Below are 26,064 nucleotides of genomic sequence, written 5' to 3'. Positions count from 1 at the left end.
GTAGTGTAACCAATAACTGTTTCGGTGTAGTCATTGATAAACCAAAGGCAAGTTCAAACCAAAACAGTTTTTAGTTATACGACCATCAAACTGCACTCCATAATATTTTGTGATGCCTACCTGTCTAACCCCGAAGCAGGCCCCGCCCACAACAAAGGGACGTGTCCCTGATGAAACGAGCCAGGCGATATGGGCGCGGTCACCATACCAGATCTGGGCGTGGTCACCGTGGGCGAGACAGGCACACTTCTTGGACTTGACGACGTCTTCTTGACGGTGAGGAACTCTTCTCCGCCCTCAACGCCCGTAGTCGACTCGGGTGATGCTTCGTTGTTGTCGATCTTTGCCGATTCGTCGGTCGAGTTGGAATCGCTCGTATGACCGCCACCACTCTTGTGGTCACTCTTCATGCGTTCAGCTTTCCGCCATTTGGCTCGTCGATTCTGAAACCAAACCTGCATGAAGTAAAAAAGAATCGATTACTTCCCTACTTAAGGCTAGCATGAATTCAACAATGAAATTACAAAAATGTATACTGAGGAGAAGGCAGTGTGCTCTAAAAGATTTCGAGTTGACCCGGAATTCGTGTCTCGAAGAGCTTGACCCACTTCTGGGTCAGTGTGGCCCAGAACATGTTTTAAGACACTTGACACTATCGGTAATTACTCAAAGTCATTGTTAAGCATAAAATCTTACTCGGTAACGAGCAATGGAGAGCTGTTGATAGTATAAAACACTGCTGTAAACGGCTCCCTCTGAAGTAACGTAGTTTTGGAGGAAGAAGTAATTTCTCGCTAAAATATTTGAACTGATTTCGAGATCTCAGCTGTGGTTTCGAATTCAAGGCATCTGAAGGCACACAACTTGTGCCACAAGGGTGTTTTTCTTCCATTATTCTCTCGCAACTTCGACGACCATTGAGTCAAAATGTTCACAGGTTTGTTATTTTATGCATGTTGAGATACACCAAGTGAGAGACTGGTCTTTGACAGTTACCAATAGTGTCAAGTTTCTTTAAAAGAGTGACCCAGAAATGGGCCGAACTGACACAGAATCCGAGTTGAAATTTCATTTTCAAAACCGGTTTCTGGGTCAACTTGATCCAGAAATGGGTCGTGCCCCAGAGTCAAGGTCAAAATTCTAATTCGGGATTTTTAGGGAGTGTACAATTGTTTAATGCATACCAGTAAAGCGTTTATAGGATGACAGCAAGATGTGGTGGATAGTTTGGTGTCACTTAAAACAATGTTCTGTTTGGTTAGTATTTTTGGGGAGTTGTTTGAGTGTTTTTTTCACCCATTTCGAGTGAGTGCGTTTAAAAAAATCCTTTACTTTGCAACACGTGGATCCCAAACATGTTGCAAAATACAACGAAGCTTCCTTTTCTATCACACGATGTACCTAGGTTTGGAATATAGACTGGCCCCTATTGTGTATTTGGCCATACACACTACCGGGTGAACCCTAGGATTCAAACAAAGATGGCTTCCTTGTGATATAGGTCACGCGAGCTGAACATCTGATCCGGAAATTGAAACGGCGGGACAGCTTTTGTTGTTCTTCTATAAAAAACGAGACTTCGTGGTTGATTTAACATTCATATTTTCTTGTCACTAGACTCTTGCATGTGCCGTTAATGGCTATCTGCGTGCACCCCAAGGCATTTCGTCAAAGCTTCTTAGAGCCTTCAAAATTGATTTTGATCCTCAATCTTTTTTTATTTAGAATCTGTCTCATTATGGCAGAGGGACAATGTTGCGTGGGGAGCCTAATGGCATTTTGTACACCAGATGAGGATGCTATTTTGTTTATATATTTTTTGACCGAAACGGTTACAGTTGCACCAGATGTCACGCCACGTGCCACGCCATTTTGGTGGACTCTGAAAATAAAACCCAATAAATTTTGACCCGTGACGTAGCGAAGTACAGGCGGCCTGTCATCATGAAGGGGGGGGGGGGGTAGCTTGGACGGAGCTCTTAATGGCTTCGTATCCAATTATATGATATCTGGTGTGTATTCATAGCAAGCTACCTCGGTTGGGTTCCTTACCAGTTTGGACATTAATTACCCGGGTGTGACGCTAGGGGTTACGAAGAGTTAGGAAACGTTGGGGAGGCCGGCGTATCGATGCAGAGTTGAAAGAGAGTAAAAAAGAAAAGAGCGGGAAAAAAGGACAAACTGTGAGACGTGAAGCGTTGCAAATAGAGAGCAGAGAAGGAAAAAAACATGTCTGCCGGACCGTGAAATGATGAAGTCTGCTCTATTAAACTTGCAATGCCAAGATCGTTAAGGGTTGGTATATAATGAGGAGGATGGTATGCTAAACAAACACAGTAGCTAATTTTATTGGAGTTTGGTTTCGTAAATTTGGTTAAAAAAATAATTATGTTGTGGTGTTTTTCTTCTGACGGCGTTAGTGCTTTGGTAAGGGTTTTGTTGGGAATTCTGTGTTTTTTTTTCCCACCAAAGCGAGCTTAATTCTATTATTGAGAAGGAAGATATTTCTTACTTTCTTGTCCATCGACATTCATTCGGTATCAATCATTTTGTGTTACAATTATTATTTTTTAAATTTTATTGTGTCAATAAAAGAAGATCTGCAACAATACTGTTCGCGTGCTTGATGCACTGCTATAGTTTGGTACCGGGGCTGCATTCTTCAAAGGAGATGGTTTTAAGGAAACTTTAGCCACTGGGACTTTTTTTCTATGGTTGATGGTTTATTTAAAAATATTTTAAAAATTCGATCCAACAACCAAATTGCATTTTGAATTTACAATTCTAAAAGAGATTTAAAGCACACGAAAACGGAACTCTTGCCAGATTGCCACGATTAAAAAGTCCCTAAAAATGACGTATAGGTGTCTAGGAATATTTATTGTGTTTCAGTTACCTCAATAAATCTACACCCCAAACATAAAGAACGCTGTTGTTTATATATACATGGATTGTTTATTTATTAATCTAATTGAACTCTCACACAAAGGAGACATGATAACTTATCGATCCGAGCAAGGGAAATATGACACAGAGGTGATAGTACACGAAGTTGGGGATCCAATATAAATAAAACATGTCTTCCCCCACTTCCAATTATAACCCGCGCGAACCGCACCTCGCGTTATATTATATATTGAACGGTTAAAAAAGTAGCAGGGCTTTTGCACAGCACACCCCGGCCAAGGCAACAAAGCGCTTCGGAGACCAATAATCTAATTGACTCAATTCCTTATCATGTTAGAGAAGAAAAACTCAATTATATGATTACAGTCCCCGCACCTGTGTCGAGATTCGAGGAGACGGAGTCCACCGGGGGAAGGGCAGGCATGGCAGGGAGATGAGCAAGAACTGTGATACTGTTACTCGGGGGGTCTGTGGGGAGGGTTATGATTAGTGAAGCAAGGTGGTCCTACGAGGGGTTGGTACGGGTTACCTTACACCTCCACACCAGGTGCGCCCGCACTTTCTCCCCGCGCCATTCTCTAGCCTCTGTAATGGTTTGCAACGGAACATAATGGTTACATAAGTGAGTTATGTTTTTTTTTCTCTAGTCGCCGTAGAACCGTCTGTTCTTCAGTGACCTACAAACTGATTGAGTTTTCTATAAGATACCCGAAGAAACTGGGTGATGCACTTTAAGGAAGCTCGAGGAGACAAAGGTACCGCATTTTGTTTTTCCAATAAGGAACGGTTTTTCAGGGGAGCGTATAAAATGTTGCCATGTTAATATTAGGTTAGAATTTTTTTTGTGTGTGTGCGCGACATGGATACTTAATGAACACGGCAGGCCTAAGTGCAATTTTTGTGAAAGATTTCGGACTTCGATATATTTTGTTTCTTGAAAATTATGATGAAACTTTAAGGAAAAAATACCACATAACACTAACATAGAGCTTTAAGCTGTAAAACAATAAAAGACAGGCTATAGAGCCCCCCTTTTTAAAACCTTTGTTAACACGTAATAATTTAAAAGAGAGAAACACGAAAATATTGCAACCTAAATGTTTTATTTAAGACCAAGCAGCTTTTACCAACTGGTCCGTCTTTGACCAACATATGTCAGTTAAAACACTCGAGGACCAGTCAGAATTCTGTCTAACCATGGAGGAAGAAATGGTCTAACTAGTCCTGCTGGCTAGTCTACTGCTTCCAGTCTTGCTAGTCTGGCTATGGGTGCGTTCGTTTAGCTTCCCTGGGTCGACCCCCGTGTGTGGCGTGTTTTTTTTTTCCAGGACGAACGTGTGCAGATAATTACCCACGTTCGTCCTGGAAAAAAACCCGCCACACACCGGCGTCGACCCAGGGAAGCTAAACGAACGCACCCTATGTAGTCCTTCCTCTGCTGGCTAGTCACCTGTCCAAATTACAAGTCCCATTTTTATGACAATGACAATGCCATTGCCATTGTTGTGGTACAGAAAATGATAAGCTAACTGTGTGCCCGATTCGAAAAGCCTGTAAGCACAAACACATGCTTAGCACAGAAAAGTATTGCTTAAACAGAAACATGTACCAGCCAACTTACATTGAGTTGACCATTGTTTTGACTGGTGCCCTTCTCAATACTTTTGCTAAGCAAACGACATTTTGTCTAGGATTTTCTGCTTAACCGCTTTATGAAATTGGCGCCCAGCCAAGTCTGTGATTTTTTTTTTTTTTTTTCACTGAAAAAGTTTATAAACATTGTGGACACTCGCCCCAAAAATGTTATTCATTACGATTGTCGAGTTCATACCTGTAAACAAATAAGGCCAACATTTTAAATCAACACTGCTGAGGCGGATTAATCAGCGATACAAAAAAATAATATCTAAATACAGCTGCTTAATTATTGACTGGCTACGAGCCATCCAAGCGGGCAATCACCATGCACCGCGTCCCGGCTAGCAACCACGCCGGGCTCTGGGGACTACGGCCCCGCCACCTCCCTCGCCCAATCACGGCAGATGGTGTAACACCTCGGTAACAAACCCGTGCAATTTCTTCACCGTGGAAAAAAAGGGCGAGTGACGGGGAATGAGAAGGGGGGAAACTGTGGGCATGGAGTGTGAGGAAGGTTGGGAGAGGTTTACGGTCGTGATTCACGGATAATGACACCTCACCCAATAAAGCCTTTAATATTCATAACATCACGTACATTACAGTGCTTACTACACTTTGTTTTAGTTTAATCGGTAACTATGAGTGCGCCTCGAGATATTATCCAATTACTGGGCAAATTTAGTAGACAATAAATAAAGTTGTCGTGAATTATGATGACGGGTACGGTAGGCCCCTGCGCGTGCAATCCTAATATTTAAACTATGACAAGTAAATTTGCCTTCAAGAGGTTTCCTTTGAAGGGGATGAAACAAGTCTACTGTTGTAAGCTGTACTAAAGTTGGGCCCTTTTCGAAACTATCGGTTTGAGCTTGGCTCCGGCTCAGGCTTAACTGATCGAAGCCATACCTTAAACACACTTTTACAACAGAACCGAAGAAGCCTAAGCCGTATCTCAATTGAGTTTCGAAAAGGCCATTGTTATAATTCTCTGTAAAATTCAACATTGAATGACGTTGGTTTTATCACTGCCATTTCTACGGAGCTCTGAAAGTGCCACACTATCTCCGAATCTCTACAAAGTGATTAGCATTTTCAGAGCTACGTACATTTTTCCCAGTAAAATATCGAACGTTTTCAAACGATCGAGCGTTTTCAAACCGGAAGTGACCTTACCTGAACTCTAGCCTCGGTTAAATTTATCCTCATGGCCAGGTCTTCTCGCGTGAATACATCAGGGTAGTGAGTTTTCGCGAAGGCTGTCTCCAATTCTTCCAGCTATAGGTTTAAAGGTAATAAAAAATCAGTTGAGATTAGACTGTGTCCTAATTGAGAGTTGGCGGCTTCAGCTACGGCTATGGCTAGATCGCCGCGTCATCGTGCGTTGAAGTATAGTACGGCCCTTAACAACGCGCTTAGCAACAGCCGTAGCCGTAGCTGTAGCCGCCAATTCGCAATTCGGATACGGCCTTCGGATACGGCCTTCGGATACGCATAAAAACATCAGCCAACCTAACAAGACTAAATTTATCTTGGCTTTCACCTCTTTAGATCCAAGTTCGAATCCCCCCTTAGTCTGGAGCTGGACGAATCGGTTGGTTTGTCGGTGTCTTTAGTACCTGGAGCAACTGTTGGTTATCTCGCTTATCAAAGAAGGTTAATAGCCAACATCCCTTAAAGTTTACATTGTTGCGACTGATGGCCAACTTATTTTGTTTAGTTTAGCAAAGAAATTTGCCAAGTAGTATTTTCTGCTAAATAGCTTTATGAGATTTGGCCCTGTTGACGTCTTTCTCGAAAGCGGACATTCATCAGTGCTAGAAACTTGGAGGAAACCAGTCACACATATAGTATGCTACCCGAACACTGTTTTTGGCTGGTAACCCGTTTCAGCTAAGCAAGAGAAGTGTAACTGCTTAACACCAATCGTTTACGTTTACGTTGGTCCTTAAAGACACTGTACACTATTGTTAATTATCAAAGACCAGTCTTCTCACTTGCTGTATCTCAACATAACCATAAAATAACAAACCTGTGAAAATTTGAACTCAATTGGTTGTCGAATTGCGAGATAATAATGAAAGAAAACACACCCTTGTCACGCGAAGTTGTTTGCTTTCAGATGCTTGATTTCGAGACCTCAAAATCTAATTCTGAGGTCTCGAAATCAAAGTCGTGGAAAATTACTTCTTTCTCGAAAAGTACATTACTTCAGAGGGGGCCGTTTCTCACAATGTTTTATACCATCAATAGCTCTCCGTTACTCGTCACCAAGTAAGGTTTTATGCTAATAATTGTTTTGAGTAATTACCAATATTGCCACTGCCTTTAAGTTAGGACGTTAAGCCAAGGGTGCTTGATTGTCGGTTGGATACAAAAGCGATACCAAACCTTGGAGAATTAAAAGTGCTGAAGACAAGACAACTTGAAATTAACTTAGTGCGTGCTCGGCTTGATTAAATTGGTCCCTGTAATTTCTACGGTATTGTGATCTTCAGTATCTAATGACGGATCGAGTGGAAAATGTAAAATGAGCTAACCTGTTGTAAGCTGAACGTAGTTCTGTTGCGTCGTTGTTTCCGCCTGGCAAAACCATCGTCCGCGTCACTCGCGTAGGATATATCCCCATCTGCAACAACGAAGAGAAAGAAACAGTTAGAGACACTGGACACTATTGGTAATTACTCAAAATAATTGCTGTTGATAGTGTAAAACATTGTGAGAAACGGCTCCCTCTGAAGAGAGAGGTAGTTTCTCACTCAAATATTAAATGACTTAAGGCCGAGTTATAGTCGGTCGCGCGATGGTCGGGCGTCGGAAATCTTGACGCGCAATCATAAAAAGACGCGGTTTTTAGGCCTCAGTCTTAGGATTGCGCGCAAGATTTCCGTCGCGCGACCATCGCGCGACCGACTATAAACCGGCCTTTAGGCTTGAAGCCTTATGTTTTTAGGCATCTGAAAGCACACGAGTTTGTACAAAAAGATTGTATTCATCCTTCAAAATGAAGCCAGTTAATACCTTTCAGCATCGTGATGGGTTTGTGGAGACGAAGCCGCCCACCCCAACAAAAAAACCCAACAAGACAAGTATTGAGTCTCACCTCTTGAAAATTCTAAATTGGCCCACATTCTGAATCAGGCTATACCATCATCTCAATTCGGCAGTAAATCCAGAGTCGCCACACGTCACCTCTTGCAAATTACAAACTGGCCCACAATCTGGATCGGGCTACCATCAATGATTCGGCAGTCCATTCACAGTCGGCACACGTCAAGTCTTCCACTGAAAGCCGCAATCAACCGCTTAATCAAGTCCCATGTTGTTACACCACATTCTGTTCGGCAATTAATCCAAAGTCGGCACACGTCAATACAGCATTATAGTAGTCCGTTTTAAAAGCCGCAATCAACCACTCATTCAAGTTCCCATGTTATAAATTATACCAACACTCTGGCTACCATTATCTTAATTCGGCAGTCAATCCAGAGTCGGCAGTCAATCCAGAGTCGGGACACGTCAGTACTATATCAACCACAGCCGCAATCAACCACTCATTCAAGTTCCCATGTTTGAGATTTGCCCACATTCCGAATCAGGCTAGTATCAATAATTCGGCAGTCAGTCCAGAGTCGGCGCACGTCCAATACAGTCTTCCACTTAAAAGCCGTGACCATCCACTCATTCAAGTTCCCAATAGTATTATCCGCTGTAATTGCTTTAAAAAACATCCCCAAATAATTCGTCTTGGAAAAAATCCTCTCACGATCAAACTTCGTCCAGACTCGAACAAATATTGTCGCAGATAACTCAATTATAAAGCACCCATCACCGGAGAACGTCTTTTAAGCCATTAAAAGTGGCTTCGTGACTTGGTCATTTCATAATACCGCTCCCCGCGGCCTGTGATGACCGCCCCCCCCCCTCAGAATTCACCTATTTCTTTGCTCACCGATCACTTCAATATTTTAAAGGTCTGCTCAAGTGTATACGTGTGTACACTCTTTACCATATACCGTGCAATTTATTGTTGAGTAAATGTTAAGGGTTTTCTCTAGTCCGTACTGATGTTGTTTGTTCAGCGGAAAGCTAACGTTTTAAATCTAATTACGTATCTATATCCCATTAGAGTCAACCTAATTTTGTTGACACGCTGCAAAGATGTCGCGCTCACGATTTCTTCTTCCCGTAATTGGGGCAAGCGAATTAGACATTTAAAGGATTTTTCCTTTTTTTATTTTTTTATTTTTTTATAGGAGCCTTATTTGGTGCTTAACTGCAACGGTGCCGGAGGAAATAGTTCGGTTTTATAGGGTTTCAGTTTGTATTGTTCAGTTGGATAAACGAATAATTGGGGGAAAAGCTTAATAACATCAACCTTGGAAAACCACCAGTAGAAAATTATGTATTCAAAAAATTGTGAACATTTTAAACGTTCGATTGTGATCTGTGTCATTTTCATTGTTTGTTTTTATGCGATTGTTGTCTCGATTTATGTTTTCGAATAACACATACTAATTATTAAAATTGTGAGCACAGTCAGAAAGGGCCATAAAAACCGCAGCACGAACTTTCTGTCTGATCAGAAAGACGTAATTGTCAAATACCAGTCTTCTCACTTGGTGTATCTCAACATAGTCACACAATAACAAAGCTGTAAAAATTTGAACTCAATTGGTCGTCGAAGTTGCGAGATAATAATGGAAGAAAACACACCCTTGTCACGCGAAGTTGGTTGCTCTCAGATGCTTGATTTCGGGACCTCAAAATCTACTTCTGAGGTTTCCAAATCAAATTCGTTGAAAATTACTTTTTTTGTCGAAAACTACGTTACTTCAGAGGAAGCCAATTGTAACAATGTTTTATACTATCAACAACTCCCCCTTACTCGTTACCAAGTAAGTTTTGATGCTTATAATTATTTTTAGTAATTACCAATAGTGTCCAGTGCCTTTAAAGCCATTATACACTTTCGGAACAGAAACAACAGTTCACAGATTTACAAATAACTTACAGGGTTTACAGAAGGTAATGGTAAAAGACTTCTCTTGAAATATTATTCCTTGAAATGCATTACTTTTTGAGAAAACATTAAAACAATTGAGCCTAAATTTTCACAGGTTTGTTATTTTATATATAAGTTGTAATACACGAAGTGTGGGCCTTTGGACAATACTGTTTACCGAAAGTGTCCAATGGCTTTAAGGTTTGGCTCCGAATAGCAGTCGAAGGTTTGTAATTATTTTTATTTCTAGGGTTGCAAACCATAGCATGTAACGTCTACTTCACTCTTCTGCCTTTCTCTTTGGCTGGTTATGTTTCGGCCGAATGACCTTTACATGTTACGGGCAAACGTGGCCTTCTGCTAATAATGCAAAGCATAATATGCCAAATTTGAGCTGTCGTCACAGCACACGTTTCAAGGATTGGGGTACTTTTTTGTAAAACAAAACACGATGTTCAAAAGATTTGCATTAAACTTACACAGTAATATTTTAAGGGATGCATTCTACCATCATTGTCTTCGAACCGTGTCAGTTTAAAGCCAGGATGGACACTATTGGTAATTACTGAATACTCAAAATAATTATTATCATTGGTAATGAGCAACGGGGAGAGGTTGACAGTATAAATCATTGCGAGCAACGTCTCCCTCTGAAGTGACTTCGTTTTCGGAAAGAAGTAATTTTCCACGAATTCGATTTCGAGACCTCAAATTTAGAATTTAGAAATCAAGCATCTGAAAGCACACAACTTTTTGTGACAAGGGTGTTTTTGCTTTCATTATTATCTCGCAACTTCGATGACCAATTGAGCTCAAATTTTCACAGGTTTGTTATTTTATGCATATGTTGAGATACACCAAGTGAGAAGAATTGTCTTTGACGGTTACCAATAGTGTCCAAGGTCTGTAAATCTGTGGATATTGTGTTGTGTGTCCTACATAAAAGTACCCAGACCATTTAATGTGCAAATTATGCAAAACCGGGGAGGGGGACTGCAGATTTATAATCATCCTTTGCTGAATCATTGAGCAAGTTCAAGTGAGGGACTATAGTTGACTTTTGTCGACAATTGATCGAATTTTGCCAGGTAACCATACATCGAGAAATGGTTGACAAATGGACGCTGCTCGAACTTGCCTAGTGCTTTTGCAGCTCTAATTATTCAAATAAAAATAATCAGTTTTTGTTGAATATGTACATTGCTGAATATGCATAATTATTTGAAGCTGTCGTCAAATCACACGTCCAATATGCAAATTATGCAAAACCGGGGAGGGGGGAGGAGGCGGATTTCTGACCCTCCTCTGCCAATCATAAGCTGTGCTTTTGCAGCTCTAATTATTCAAATAAAGATAATTAGTTCTGTTGAATATGCAAATTTGGAGCTGTCGTCACAGCACGCGTTCTATAATATGCAAATAATGCCAAACCGGGGAGGGGCTGTGGATTTCTAACCATCCTATGCCAATCATAAGCTGTGCTTTTGCAGCTCTAATTATTCAGTATAAAGATATTTAGTTCTGTTGAATATGCAAACTTGGAGCTGTCGTCACAGCAAAAGTTCAATATGCAAATTATGCCAACCTGGGTGAGTGTGGGTGTCTTACCACTATGTGCCAATTATATAGCTGTGCTTTTTACATCCAGAATTATTCATGAATATGCAGACATTGGAGCTGTCGTCACAGCACGCGTTCATTGTGCAAATTATATCCTTCGCAAATTATAGCTGTGCTTTTTACAGCTAGAATTATTAATAAGAAAGATAATCGTGAGTTTCGCTTGAAATAAAATAAAACAACTGATTAAAAACGGTGATGAAACAAGAACGCCTTTGTCATATTGCGGTCTTGTTATTAATATTAGTTAGTTTAGAATCTCTCTCTCTCTCTCTTTTGGAGCAGTTCTGGTAAAGAAAAAAACAAACATGCTGTGACATTGCTCGAAGTAATTTAATAATAAAAAAAACAATCTTCGTAGTGTTCGGTTTCCATGGCAACGCATCAATGTTCGTTCCCTCACATTGTAGTAGGCATCATTATTCGAGGTTGCGTCCATTGTGTCTTAGTTACCGGGCCCCATAGTTTTTTTCTCTCCTCCTGCGGCTAAATCGAATAATTATATTCAATTATTGTGTTCGTCAACCATAACAGTGCAATACCGTCCATGTGAATTTTACAATTTCACCCAATTAGATTAAGGTCCCCCCTTCAACTCTTCTCTTTGTTATTATGAAAGCGCTGAGATAATGAACTTTAAATTTGCATTTTTACCAGTCAAGGCGTCATAATTTATGCGAGACGTATACACATGGCTGATGTGTCTAGTGACAAAATACAAACCTTCGAACAAAGCAATTTAACCAAAGAACGTCCTTCAAAGAATTAGGAACGAACCCAAATCAACAATAGCAGAAGTAATACAATAAATAAAATATCATTTGAGAAATAGTTTTTTGAAATGGACTATAATTATGTTTTTTTTTAGTTTCACGAGAAGTTTGTGCTTTGAAGTTCATCCTTTGACCTATATTTGAAATCGAATTAATGACATCAGCAACGACCACGACCACGACCACGACCACGACCACGACCACGACCACGACAACGACAACGACAACGCCAACGACAACGCCAACGCCAACGCCAACACCAACGACAACGACAACGACAACGACAACAACAACAACAACATCAACAACAATAGTGTTTTGTCTAACAGTTTGAAACGAAAAGTTGACCCACTTTTAGTTCTCACGACCGTCAGTTATTTTTTTATAAAAATGGGTAGAGCACCATGAAGTAATTTAAAACATTGCATGTTTTAAAAATAAAGGTTTTCCCGGTCATTTCGGGAAATATATGCGGCCATTTTAAACGTCTGATCTTTTTTATTTTGGCGGGAAATTGAAAGCTCCTCTGAACTGTTATCAAATTGCTCTTTTGCGTCATAGGAATAAACAATAGATAACTATAGATTGAACATCATTCAAATTTGTAACAACTTTTGCGGAAGTCTCACTTTGTGGCACCGTTGCTAATTAAACTGAGCTCCGAATTTGCATAGCTAAAAAACTACTTATAAGTTCAATTGAACATAATGCTTTATAATTTCAAAGTGAAATTAACTGACGGTTTCAACTTAAGAGGCAAATCACTTTAGAAACGAATGCATGGAAATGAAACAGGCCGTATTTTTTTGCCGATAGTGACTGGGAAAAGCTATTTTTAGTCCCATTTGAAACATCTGCAATACTAGTAGTCTTAAAGGGCAATTCGATTTGCATGCCAGCATATGTTTTTTTTTTTACCATTGTCAGTGCATCAAAAGCATGTGCCATAATTCCACCCAGCACCACATTGACATTCTGAAACGAGTCCTTTGTGCACCATGTTTTATTCATGATAAAACAATCCAATTGTTACATTGTAGCTTGATGGATGTCCCAGTCGCAGTCAAGCAAAAATGTACACCGTGTCAATCATATATCACTCCCAATGACTTGAATTACGTCTAGCCGATGACGATCCAGCATTCATCACACGTTAGACGTGTTGGTCATTATTTTCACTCGCTCGTCATTTCACGGCTGGGGCAGACGCGTTCCGTATTCAGCATCCAAGCCGCCCCTCGCCGCACTAACTCCAAACTTGTTAATGTAATTATAGGTTTCTTGTATATAAATAACCTATTTTTCACTTTTGGATGTGTTTGGTAAATTAGATCAGAAGGTTGCAGCGTAATTATATTGTGGCTTGGAATTATTATGGCTCTTCCGTTACCGGTGATTGAAACTAAAGAAGCATTTTACTGTTTATTTACCAGTGGGGTGACGCATACAGGCCGATGGTGTTTCCAACGGGATGGGGGCTATACACGCAATTCGATGCCCATGGCTAAACAATTACAACTAAATATTTTATATCATGACATAATGGTGCGGCCTCTCTATAATAGGATGTCTTTGTCAGCCTTTTCTTTTGGAAAAAACAGAGTGACACAAAAGACCGTTGTCATGCTGCCTCCATCTTGGTCATGTACCTCGTATCGAATAACAATAATGAATACTAAATAATCCTTTTGCAAATAGGAACCAGACTAATTTGTACTTCCAGCCTCGGTTTGGTAACATTGATATCATTGGGAGAAATCCAAGGTGGCTGCACAATGATAAAGGTCAGTGTTCTTACTCAACATCGGGAAAGAAAATTAAATTGGCGCCAAATTTGGGTGTACAAAAACCAAACCTCAAACCCAGATATCATGTTGCCTTAGTAACATATGTGAGAAGCAGTACATGGTTTATAACTAACTGCACTTTATGTACTTGATGAGAGACTGTGTTACATGTACACGATGATGGAACAAAAAATGCGTGTATATGACAATCAGCTGAACTGATATCAACATGGATGTAGGTCGGTTTGATTCTAACAAGCATTTTCGAAACCACGTTTCTGACTTTACAGGTCACTTTGTTAAATTCCATCGAAAGTACAGTATTATTCTGGGTCCGGGGCCTGGGTGAAAACCGTAGTTTCGAAAAGGCCACACCCACGGCCCTGCATAATAAATGGGAAAATGGAGTGTTTAGACCATGGAGGAAGGAAGAGAAGGGACTTCAAACGTCGAACCCGTGGTACCGCGGTCGTTTAACGACAACTCGTAATCACCCACATACTTTATACAGACAATGGGCGACCTTGCGTATGTGAGTTTGCGCGTGCGCACTTGGTTCTTCACTCAACTATGGTGTCGTATGTCGTATGGATATAATAATAAAAAAAAACCAGCTTTTTTGAGACCTGATAAAAATTGTGTACACTTGTGCCAACCAAATAGAAAAACACAATTGAATACCAACCACCCTCGTGTGCTATTACCCAAATTTTGAACCACCGCTTGTGACCGGAAAGTCACAAGTGAGAAAGAAGTGATTTTCCTTGATTTCGAGACCTCAAGTTTAGAACTTGAGATCCCGAAATCAAGCATCTGAAAGCACACAACTTCGTGTGACAAGGGTGTTTTTTTCTTCTATCATAGTTATCTCGCAACTTCGACGACCAATCAAGCCCAAATTTCCACAGGTTTGTTATTTTATGCATATGTTGAGATACACCAAGTGAGAAGGCTGGTCTTTGACAATTACCAATAGTATCCACTGTCTTTAAATGTGGTTATGGAAAGAGGTATCAGTTGTTATCCCCAAAATTTTGAATCGGAGAAACGTTTCTCATATTGTGCATACCTATTGCAGTTTATTCCTCATGGGACACTATTAACCGCTCTGGACTTTTGGCGATATATCAAAAACGCTGCTTTGTTTTGAGTTGAATTTGGATGTGCGACTTCAGATTGTGTTTACACTAGATGACACTAAGTTGATTCGGTGTATGTTGCTTGTGAAAGTTTGCCTAAAAGGCCTATAAGTCTTCGCCACATATCATATTTAAGATTGATGAACATTCAGTGTATCGGCATTGATTATAATTTGGTATTTAAAGTGGTTCGTGTGAAGGAAAAAAAAGAAGACAAAGGGGGAAATTAAGCACATTAAACGACGCGACACTAAAAAATTACAATTATGATCAGACTACCATACGGGAATACAACAATGAGGGCAGTCTCGTGTTTCTTTTTAAAAGGTGTCAACGCACTTAAATCATTGAGCTATCAGGGTTATGGGATGTACCACTTAGTGGGCGGATCAAAAGGTTTTGAGGGGGGGGGGCTGACCAAAAAAAATGAAATTGCCATTTTGAGTTGCACCTCAGTGGTGTGCCTTGATCATCCATGAACGTGATGGACGTTGTCCAAAGTGAAAAAGAGAAGTTCGATTTGAGTTTACCCCACTCGGGAACTTAACTTTAAGCCCATGTAATCCTACTTCCCATCCAAACTAAAGCCAGATTCCATCCCTTTACGGACGACAGAGATTATCAAACTTCAGTTTTCCCCCCGTTCCCGAGACCTATGTCTGTTCCAACACCCATCGTGATTTACGGATTTAGCGACATTCGACGAAGTGCCGTCAAATTTAGTCTTCTAATTGAAGAAGATTACGGGGCGTCGGAGAGTGCGCCACGGCAAAATCAGAGCCCGTGCAGCTAAGATGCTGGAGCCCGCACTCAGGCGTGAAGAGAGAATTACACTTTCATCCGCCCCTCCATTTCGAATCTTTCCGCTAGAGCTGAGCAGGCCAGCCTTCATCAATGTGTGGCCCCCGTATCCACACGGGCGATTTGCAGCACAGGGAGAAATATAATAGAGTTTACTGCTTTAACACAAAGGGATCTCGATTGTGAAATTAAATTTAGCAGGGAAAACTGTAATAGCTTTACATTATACAGACGATTTTGACTCATTATAATTGTATTGACAGTGGACTAAATATTTCAAAAGCCTCCGTTAAGCACATCCCCTATAATTGCATTAGGGGGGAAATTACTGCCGACGTAATTTAGTAATTGTATTATTCATAACCTGTGAGTTGGACGATGGCTGATGCATAAGAACGACGTACGGGGAAGGCTAACTTGATTATGGGGTTTGCCTGACTGTAAGGCCCTCGGTCCCCCGGGGCCGTATCAGAGAGGCCACGGTTCTCCCTACAGCTTTTACACGCAACAAAACCCCCGCTAGCTTGGATTTGGAGGAAAGGAACGAGCTAGAAAACACAACATGCCGGTAAACAACCACGGGGAAACGAAGGTATAAGAAACCTCAACCCCAAATTGAGATACAATCAAAACCCCAAACAGACAGACAGACAGGCAATGAAAATGTACGGGAAAGACAAACAGATACCGGAGTGAACACACACAGATTTGTACCAAACAAGCAAACCGACCCAACAAATAAGATGACAAACGTGCATACTTGAAGTCTCTGAAGAGAGTGTGCAACATGGCTCTGTCTGTCACTTGGACATATTATGGATGAACGGGAAAGATATTTTAAAAACTCAAAACAATTTTGTGTTTTAAAGGCACTGGCCACGTTTGGTGGTTCTCAAACAAAGACCAGTTACGCACTTCGTGTATTCCAACATAATGTGCATACGATCGAAACCGTTACAGTTTGGGCTCAATTTGGTCATCGTGTAGTTGCAAGAAATTACAAAAAAAATTACCCTTGTTGCACAAATTTGTGTACTTTTAGATGACAATAAACGGCTTCAGGCCTGAAGATGAGTGGAAAACACCCCTTTGTCTAAAACTACGAATACTATCAATATCTCCCCCATTGCTTGTTACCAAGTAAGTGTTTATATTAACAATTTATGAGTTGTTCCCAATTATGTCCATTAGAGGTAGCATAAGATTGTACCTCTTTTACTCGACACATGCATGCGGCTAATGTGTTAACGCAGACGGGAATCTTTCAATTTAAAGCAATTGGACACTTTCGGGTAAACAGTATTGTCCAAAGGCCCACACTTCATGTATCACAACTTATATATAAAATAACAAACCTGTGAAATTTTAGGCTCAATCGGTCATCGGAGTCGGGAGAAAATAACGGGAAAACCCACTCTTGTTTCCGCACGTTTCGCCGTGTCATGACATGGTGTTTAAAATAAATCCGTAATTCTCGACAACGAGAATTGATAATTGTTTAATGTTTTCTCGAAAAGTAAAGCATTTAATGGAATACCATTTCAAGAGAAGTCTTTCACCATTACCTACTGTAAACCCTGTAAACTATTTGTAACTCTGTGAACTTTTTTTTTTTTTTTTCTGTGCCGAAAGTGTAAAGTGGCTTTTAGCATGCCGTCTCCCTTAGAAAGCGTCACCACGCTGACGCGGGTTGAAAAAAAAAACAAAAAAAAAACAAAAAAAAACACGGAACTTCTCACTGATGTAAGTCAGGGTATCAGACTATTTTCCCTCCAGCCTCGGTATGGTAACGTAGCTTCTCATTGGAGAAAAACAAACAAGCAAACGAATAATCTAAATCAGGATAATTAGGCGTAATCAAGCTGATTAATTTTTGAGTGCTGCAGGAAATTCTGCATCGATTTAGAGAATAGATTTTAACAAGTCGATCATTTCCTTTTCGTTAAGTAATTAGCGAGTATAATTGCTTCATTTAAAGGAACACGTTGCCTTGGATCGGTCGAGTTAGTCTTTGAAAATCGTTCGTAACCGTTTGTTATAGAATGCATAATGATTAGAAAGATATTTTAACAGTAGAATATAATGACCCACACAAGTATCACTCGAAACTGCGTGGTTTTCCTTTTACCTCGTCGACAAACACGGTCGGCCATTTATGGGAGTCAAAGTTTTGACTCCCATAAATGGCCGACCGTGTTAGTTCGCAAAGTAAAAGGAAAACCACGTAATTTCGGGGCAAATGTGTGTGGATCATTGTATTCTCCTTTTTAAACATCTTTCTAACCATATGCATTTTATAACAAACGTTTTTTATACTTTTGTTCTAACCTTGACAGCCCCGGTCCAACTTGTAATCATTGTGTATGTCTAAAGATTTAAAATAAGTAACCAAATAAAGTTTGAACCGTTTCCACGATTTAACTTTGAATGTTGTTGGCAACGACTTGAATAATATTATTAAACCCACAAGTACGATTTTGTTGAAGAGATATCTTCAACAGGGAATGTTTTCGAGTTTCTGAAGCCTAACCGTCAAACTAATAACAACACACCAATCAAATGCAAAGTGTACATTTGGTTTGTTGAACCGTTCAATTTTTAAAAATCCCAAATATAAAATGTAGATGTAGGCCTATATACAACATAGTTTCATTAAAAGGGAAGGTACACGTTTGGTAATTACTCAAAACAAATTTTAACTCAAAAACTGACTTGGTAACGAGCATTGGGCAGCTGGTAGTATAAAACATTGTGGGAAACGACTCCCTCTGAAGTAACGTAGTTTTTGAGAAAGAGGTAATTTCTCACTAAAATGATAAAAAATTTCTAGCTAGAAGTCTTTTATTCCTATCTGAAAGCACACAAATTTGTACAACAAGGGTGTTTTTTCTTTCATAATTTTCTCGCATTTTCGATGACAGATAGAGCCCAAATGTTCAGCTAGAAGTCTTTTATTATTTTAGTGAGAAATTACCTCTTTCTTCAAAAACTACGTTACTTCAGAGGGAGTCGTTTCCCACAATGTTTTATACTACCAGCTGCCCAATGCTCGCTACCAAGTCAGTTTTTAAGTTAATATTTGTTTTTATTAGTAATTACCAAACGTGTACCTTCCCTTTAAGTTATCTTGATTAAAATTTATGATAGTGTTTTGTGGCAACCAATGTACTGGAATTAACTCAATTGAAGAACTATAATGACAATTATTCCGACTCAATAAAACCACAAAAACGTAATGTTGCTTCATGAATAATGCTTGGTCGGTGAATGGGACACCAGTGCTATGCTTCATTGTTAATTACGTTAATTAGCGAGCTATGCTCGATTTAAGCTCTCGTATGAAAGAGTCCTCCGCGCTAACTATGTAACGTAGCCTTTTCTCTCCTTCACTACTTATCTATTGTTGTCATCGACAGTTAGCCTGGTACTTTTATTATTTGTATTTTGTCGTTGTGTAATGTCATTGTCGTTAACCGAATTTATAACGCGCCTTTTCCCTATTAAGCGCCAAGTATTTACTGCAAGGTGAGTGGGCCAAAGTTTTTTAATTATGATACCTAAACTTGATAGCACCATATAATGGTTTACAAGGTGCCAACTTTGTCTGTCTTGTCCTTGTGTCGTGCTTCGCTGTTTGTTTGTTTGTTTGTCTGGAGGCTGTTTTCCACAAGCCTCGCCTTACTCTAACAGCCTCATGTTCTCGCTCCTATGTACATAGTTAATTTCTTCATAGTTAAAGTCACCTGGAAGTGGTATTTTTTCAAAATAAAGCTTATGTCACTAATATATGTGTTTTGATGAGTGGAATGTGAATAAACAGTTAACTAAGGTTTTAAAAAATCAGTTCTTATGTTATTTACAAATTTAAGAGTAGACCCCGACCCGAGAGAGCGCTGTTCGTGACGTCAATCGAGGCAGACTTTGCCTGTAATGCGTAGAGTAAACACAATTGCAAAGTACATTGTATTTTCCCCCCAAAGGAGTAAGGAATAAACGTCATAAAAAATATTGAATTGTGGAGTGTCACCGGTGAGGGGGGTATTTCTTACCAGGTCAGTGTTTGGTCATGAACTAATAAGATCCGAGATATCCGATCAATGACGTCACAAAACCAATTATTGGCCAATCGATTGATTCTCACATTGAGGCGATTGTGTTGCAGAAAGTTTTACAACACAAAAAAATGACTTCATTGATTGCTTTAATGCAATTAACAATGGGAAGAATGAGCTGTGAGATAATGAGTTTATTGACGCGGTCAGGTTATTGTTCATTTAAAGGCATTGGTAATTACCCCAAATAATATTAGCATAAAAATTACTTTGTAAAAAAAACAATGGAGAGTTGTTGATCATAAAACATTGTGTGAAACGGCTTCCTATGAAGTACAATGGTGTTTTTTCTTCCATTATTTTCTCGCAGCTTATGGTAACGAATGTTTTGTTAGTTTTTGTAAACTAAAGCTTAAAAGGTACTCTTGTATGATCTGTTACAGTTCTCGAATAAACAGAGACATAAACTTTAAGTTAACTGAAACGAAAATAGATTATGGGATAGTTTGAGTTTATTCCTATAAAAAATGGTATTTTTGTATATTTCTGGAGCATTTAAATAGCACCAAGGCAATGGCCAGGGGCATATAGGACTAAAAATTCTTTCAAGAACTTCCTGAAACTGGGTTGGTAACCAATACACAATGTGGCTGTCAGTGAAAGGCCATGGTTTCTTCACGAGCGCCGTACCAAGGCCTTTAGATGGTCCTCTTGCTTTCTAATTCAATCACGTTTGATCACGTTTTGCCGCTTCATTTTAAAAGCACCTTAATTGGCGCAGACATGATCACGTCAGGTACAGAAAGCATTTGGTTTTTTTTGTTTGGTTATTGGTTTGTTGTCTTGACGTTAAGTACACGCATCGCCTGCGGTGATATACACACGTAGCCTTATAACATGTCAACCTATATTTTTTTCTGACATGTAGTTTTAATTTTTTCCTTTTCCACTAAAAGCAGGATAATATACTTTTGGTAATTTTTATCAAAGACCAGTATCCTCACTTGATGTTTATCCTATTTGGGTTCAATTTAGTAATCAAAATAAAAAAAGTATAAAAAAACACACCCCAAATTGCAGTATGGAAGTGTGTGCTCTCAGATAGAAAGCCACCATATTTTGAAGCATTTCTCAAATTCAACCTTTATTTTCTCTGACATGTTGTTCGTAAAAAAAATTAAACACCGAAAAAACAAAACAAAAAACATCCACAATTGTAGCATAGAATTGTGCGCTCTCAGATGCCTAAAAGAAGGCCACCATGTTTTGGAGCATTTCTTAGATTCAACCTTTATTTTCTCCGACATGCGGTTCGCCAATTCTCGATTTTTTTCCATTAAAGGCAGAAGATACTTCAATATAATATAATTTTTCAAAGACCAGTATCCTCACTTGATGTATCCTAACATATCCATGAACATTTGGGTTCAATTGGTAGGCCTATAATCGAAGTTGCTGAAAGAAAAAAAAATGAAAGACAAAAAAAGTTGTGGCAAGGATTGTGCGCTCTCGGATACCTATTTAAGAAAGCCACAATGTTTTGAAACATTTCTCAGATTAAACTTATATATTTTCTGACATGCGGGTTGCATTTTTTTTCCGTTAAAGGCAGGATATATATCTTTGGTAATCTGTCTAAGACCAGCATCCTTACTCACGGTGAATCCCAACTTTTGCGTTAAATAACAAACCTGTGAATATTTGGGCTCAATTGGTTGTCGAAGCTGCGAGAGAATAATTGATGAAAAAAAAAACAGCCTTTGCATTGAATTGTGTGCTCTCAGATGCCTAAGAAAGCCGTCATGTTTTGAAGCATTTATCATATTCAAACTATGTTCTCCAAATGTTCTCCAAAACATAGGATTCGAAACTGCCTCATAGCTGCCGGGCAACCTCGGTAGTCTAGCTGGTAAGACACTGCAAGGGTCGTGGGTTCGAATCCCACCCGAGTAACATGCCTGTGATATTTTTTCACAGGACTCGGGAAAGTACTGAGTATACAGTGCTAACACACATCGGTGTATGGGTAAAAACCAAAATTAATATTCTTTATCCCCGATGCAAATTTAACATCTATTATATATGTTCTCTGACATGCGGTTCGTGAATTTTCGATTTTTTTCCCATTAAAGGCAGGGTACACTTAATCTTACTCGGTGTATCCTAACATGCTTATACCAAACCAGTGAACGTTTGGGTTCAATTGGGCATACAAATTATATGAGAATAATGAAAGAAAAGTACCCTTGTTGCATAGGATTGTGTTTTAAATTTCAGATGCCTGAGTAAACCTTTTTGTGTGAAAAAAATTGTCTCTTTCTCTGAAGGGAAGGTACACAAAATTTGGTAATTACTCAAAACAAATATGACTTTTAACGAGCAATGGGGAGCCGTTGATAGTATAAAACATTGTGAAAAACGGCTACCTCTGAAGCAGCATAGATTTTAAGAAAGAGAAAATTTCTCACTAAAATAATAAAAGACTTCTAGCCAGATGTTTTTTTTATTCATATTTGAAAGCACACAAATTGGTCCAACAAGGGTGATTTTCTTTCATCATTTTCTCGCAACTTCGATGATCAATTGAGCTTAAATTTTCACAGGCCTGTTTATTTTATGCTTATGTTGAGATACACCAAGTGAGAAGACCGGTCTTTGACAATTACCAAACGTGCCTTTAAAACTACATTACTTCAAAGGGGTCGTTTCCAGCAATGTTTATTTTTACTTTTAATAATATCAACAGCTATCCAATGCTATTTACCAACTAAGTCTTCTATGCTCGTTAATTTGGAGAAATCACCAAAAGTGAAACTTTCTTCACGATGACAACTTGATAGATATTTTGTGGGTAGCGATAGTGACTGTTGCTTTCTGGCTCTGATCTATATTTCCAGTATCAAATTATCACATCTTAGAGGAGGTGTAATATTTCATTGATCCGCAAAGTTCAAGGCCGTAATGTAAGAGGAAAATGTGGCTACGTCATCATTCATGCAAAATTAATCAATAAAATATGGACACATCTACAAGCTGTTGTCACATAAATTCTAAGCACTCATGCTTCAATTTGTAAAAAAAATTATTATGTAAAGTCATGGATGATAAAAATGAATTTAATTTCAATTTGTTTTTCCAGAATATTATAATCAAGACATGTTGTCCAACACCTTCTGTGGGTATAACCATGGGAATGTTGAGATCGCAACTGACATAGAGCAGCAAGAAATACACAAGCTCCTCAGAAAACTGTACTTAAATTTGTCACGAGTTTGACCGCGTAAGACGCAAGGCAGGCTAACGGTTGATAGAGCACTAACACACCGGTAGTAATATCCGGAGAGACGCTGCTGGCCAGCCCACCTGACCCGGCCACATTGTTTGTTTATAGTTCAATTACCCGCTCTTGATTACTGACTCCTTTGTCCCCTCATCTATATGTTTACAATTGGACGGCCCTAATTTTCTTCTAGTGTACATTGCAACCTTATAAAAGAAACCGAGCCCACATGTCAGAAACGTAAGCGTGAAATTATAAATATAATATTCACGGTACGGACGTATGCTCTGCAAAAGATAGTAATTTGAGAAAACTCAAAAAAGCATCCGATGACTTCATTTGAAATTTTCATATTTAGTCGACTGTATGGTCGGTGCATTTCTTCATGTGTTAGTTGAATTCTTGTTACAAAAAATCAAAAAATAAAGAGGTATACTCACATGAACAATTGGACCCTTCGCATGTTCCAGGCGATACATCGAGGTGAGATGGCGGAGCATGAACAGACGAACACTGATAACAATACATGGTTGTCAAGCACTTTCGCGCCTTTTTTTTGGTTACCCTTGCTACGTGGATGGGTCGCGGAGAAGTTGTGACAGAGAGGCAGCCGGTAAAAGTGGAGCAGATGAAACGAGTGCGTTTCAACAAAACAGCTGATGCAATGTTTATAGAGATTCACGCGGCATCAAAAGTACATATGGGTTAAGACAACGACTTGATTCAATCTTGAGTAAGACTCCACTCTCGAAAAATTGACGCAGGTTTTCCCCTCCAAACAGGATGTCCAAACTTCATTAAGAGTAATTAAAACAGCCACGATGCCAGAAGATCCATACAAGTGTTTTTAAAACCAGAGATGGTTTGCAGCTTTTAGAGTACTTGTCTCCTTTAGATTGCACTCTGGTCGGTAGGCTTTCCTTTCGAAGTGAGGAGGGTTACGGTTGAGGTGTTCAACATCTCCAGTTTCAGGATGCCGTGTGATGCTGGTTGTGGTAGCACGAGTTAACCAATGCTGATCTGGTAAAGATACGATAATAGACACAGAGAAGGATGAGGTTTCGTAAAATGGGTATGAGCATATGAGCATAGCTACATCCTTACCACTCGGTAGCGCCTGTATAAGTGTGTGTCATCTTACCGGACACTACTTCTATACTATCTACTACGCGTCGGTGATGCGCGCTGGTGCAGTCCGGCGTGTGACGTCGGCTCGCAGTTCTATGCGCCGTTGTTATTTTACCCAAGTAAATGGCAAAATGAAAATGCTGTATTGCACAATTAGATTAGATGAGCCGAACAGCATGGCGTAATTACTCGCAGTGTGCAATATGACAAAGGACACCCCAGCGCAGAAAAGTACCGCCACAGTGCAGTAATTGAGGAATAGAAAAGGGTGGGAGAGAGATATGACGAGAGACCTAGATGAATTGTAATAACATTAATTCATTTTGGACGTCTGGGGCAACGGCAACAATAGAAAGTGATGGCTAAATTTAATTTCTTCCCTCAATATTTGACAATTTTCAAGCTTCAGTAATTTGATTTTCGTTTCTTTTTTTCATCAGTAAGTCGAAGCAAACAAGGTAAGATGATAGAAAACCAATGTCTGCATATCATTAATTCTCAGTTATGAATATTGAATTAGACACATCGGTTTTTTTCCTTCTCCTTTTGACCCTTTATGATTTGATTTTTTTTCTTCTCAAGATGTCAAAAATTTTCTTCGGTGATCTTCAATTAAGACGCCGCATAGTACAGCACGCAGGTGACTCAACTAATAACGTTTCTTACCTTAAGTGACAACTTAACAATGGGTATTCTGCCGTGCGCTGATGGTCTGTGCGCTCAAAGATCTCCCCACACAAAAGAACCACCCATGCAAAACAGTATTACAAAGAGGACCTCGCGAATTCGATTGTACAAATTAACGTGCACACAATGCCACCGATAATTGATTTGCCAACACACTATACAATACAAGTTGTTTACCCAAAAAATTAAAATATATTTACAAATAGAAGACAAAAGCGTAGGAAAACAAAGAGTTTAACCTTTTCAATAGCTGCAAGGAAGTTTAATTAACAACAGAATGACGGGTAAAAGTGGTGTCGCCCTAAATGAATTGTGGGTTGGAAGGGGGGGGGGGGACACCGGCAGCCAGAACTGTGTATTGAGATAAATGCGACTTGGACAAGTTTTCTTTTATCACGTGGTTGCTGGACGCCATTTTAGGTCCGAATGCAGCACAACCCAATGGACAGACTAGTCTGACACCCTGTATTTGCCCATATGCAATTTATTTGACTCAAAAAGGCTTCTTATATTGCAACTTGTCGTAGTATTCTCTCAATATACGGCCCTGCCGAGTGGATGTTCTACCGTAAAAAGGCCCCTATCTCTCTGGACAGGGACCTTTAAATGCACACACCTTTAGTAATTGTCAATGACCAGTATTCTCACTTGGTGTATCCCAACATAAAAATAGTTTCATGCCTGCGAAGTCTTTTAAAATTTTAGTGAGAAATTATCTCTTTCTCAAAAACTACATTACTTCAGAGGGAGGAGCCGTTTCTCACATTGTATTATGCTACAAACAGCTCTCCATTGCTCGTTACCAAGTGAGTTTTTATGCTAAAAATAATAACCAATAGTGTCAGTTCCTTTAAATTCAGCAAGACCACCTCAGATGGGGACACATGTAAAGCAAGGTTCACCGAGTGACAAAAATAACTACTCCCTCGTGCTCAAATCAATGTGACTTCACTCCCCCCCAAAACGGAGCGTCAATTTTGAGGCAGTCACTAAACTCATAACCACCCCCTCTTTCTTCAACCTCACCACGTAATCGAATACACGTGACCGTCCGTATATAAAAGTTCAGCCCCCTCAAGGCCAATCCCTCACGCCCCTTCTTATTAACTTCAGATGAAGACACCTCGGGCGCTTGCTAATTTCATTGCATGTGTTCCTTGCTCCTTGTGGGGATGTGCAAGGAGGATCTGACAGTGTCTTATCTTATTTGCGTCTTCTTACTTCATCATCAACATCGTCTTCAACATCTT

General features: G+C 39.6%; 1 protein-coding gene across 1 annotated transcript in view; it reads right to left on the bottom strand.

The window, feature by feature from the left end:
- The window catches only part of LOC139952971 (uncharacterized), a 37,770-nt gene that overhangs the window by 2,227 nt on the left and 9,479 nt on the right, over window positions 1–26,064 (bottom strand). The window contains exons 2-5 of the mRNA XM_071952321.1: window positions 23,440–24,019; window positions 7,083–7,171; window positions 5,719–5,820; window positions 121–455 (exon numbers count right to left, since the gene is read on the bottom strand). Coding sequence (XP_071808422.1) covers window positions 121–455; window positions 5,719–5,820; window positions 7,083–7,171; window positions 23,440–23,527 — 614 coding nt within the window. The 5' untranslated portion in view covers window positions 23,528–24,019. The remainder of the gene's footprint in view (window positions 1–120; window positions 456–5,718; window positions 5,821–7,082; window positions 7,172–23,439; window positions 24,020–26,064) is intronic.

The sequence above is a fragment of the Asterias amurensis genome, chromosome 21 (genome assembly GCF_032118995.1).
Source record: "Asterias amurensis chromosome 21, ASM3211899v1".
NCBI lineage: Eukaryota > Metazoa > Echinodermata > Asteroidea > Forcipulatida > Asteriidae > Asterias > Asterias amurensis.
Note: the sequence above shows the minus strand (reverse complement) of the source record. Positions and strands in the feature narration are given on the sequence as shown.